Raw genomic sequence first — 765 nt, forward strand, 5'->3', positions numbered from 1 at the left:
CAAAAGGACACTCTGCCAAACAATAGAGTGAACCCATTACTACTCTTCCTTAACTTGGAGAGAAGAGTTAGTTCAATAATGACTGCTCCCAATACTCAATTTAGGCACCAAGTCAGGTAACCAGAAATATCCATTATTGTACTGGGGAGACTATGGGAAACTGTGTCATAGCACCTAAATTTTATATTTCAGAATATCTCAATAACAACTTTTTGGGCCAATATGTTGTCAGCCAGAACATAATTTTGTGCCTATTGTTTTTTTGAGGGCACCTTTCACATCCTTATTCCTTAGGCTGTAGATCAGTGGGTTTAACATGGGGATGACGACTATATAAAAAATAGAGGCCACTTTGTCTGTGTCCATAGAGTAACTTGAACTGGGTCGAAAATACATGAACAATATTGTTGCATAAAATATAGCCACAGCAGTTAAGTGGGAGGCACAGGTAGAGAAGGCTTTGCTTCTCCCCTCATGTGAGGTTATTCTAAGGATGGCGGTTATGATATAGCTGTACGAAAGGCAGATAGTGATAACACTGAACCCCAGAACACAGCTACTACAGCTGAACAAAATTATCTCATTAATGGATGTATCTGAGGAGGAGAGGGCAAGTAAGGGTGGTAAGTCGCAAAAAAAGTGATTGATGATATTAGAGTTGCAGAACGACAATCGAAATGTACAACAGGTGTAGATTGCTGAATCCACCAAGCCTTCAACGTACACAATGGCCAGGAGCTGGGCACACACTCTCCTGGTCATGGT

At 40.9% G+C, this 765-nt stretch overlaps 1 protein-coding gene across 1 annotated transcript; it reads right to left on the bottom strand.

The window, feature by feature from the left end:
* Positions 1-228: 228 nt before the first annotated feature.
* Positions 229-762, bottom strand: LOC109378285 (olfactory receptor-like protein OLF2). The gene has a single exon (XM_019634721.1). It carries the CDS (start codon positions 760-762, stop codon positions 229-231), a length of 534 nt encoding a protein of 177 aa, XP_019490266.1.
* Positions 763-765: the final 3 nt, after the last annotated feature.

The sequence above is a fragment of the Hipposideros armiger genome, unplaced genomic scaffold (genome assembly GCF_001890085.2).
Source record: "Hipposideros armiger isolate ML-2016 unplaced genomic scaffold, ASM189008v1 scaffold_1853, whole genome shotgun sequence".
NCBI lineage: Eukaryota > Metazoa > Chordata > Mammalia > Chiroptera > Hipposideridae > Hipposideros > Hipposideros armiger.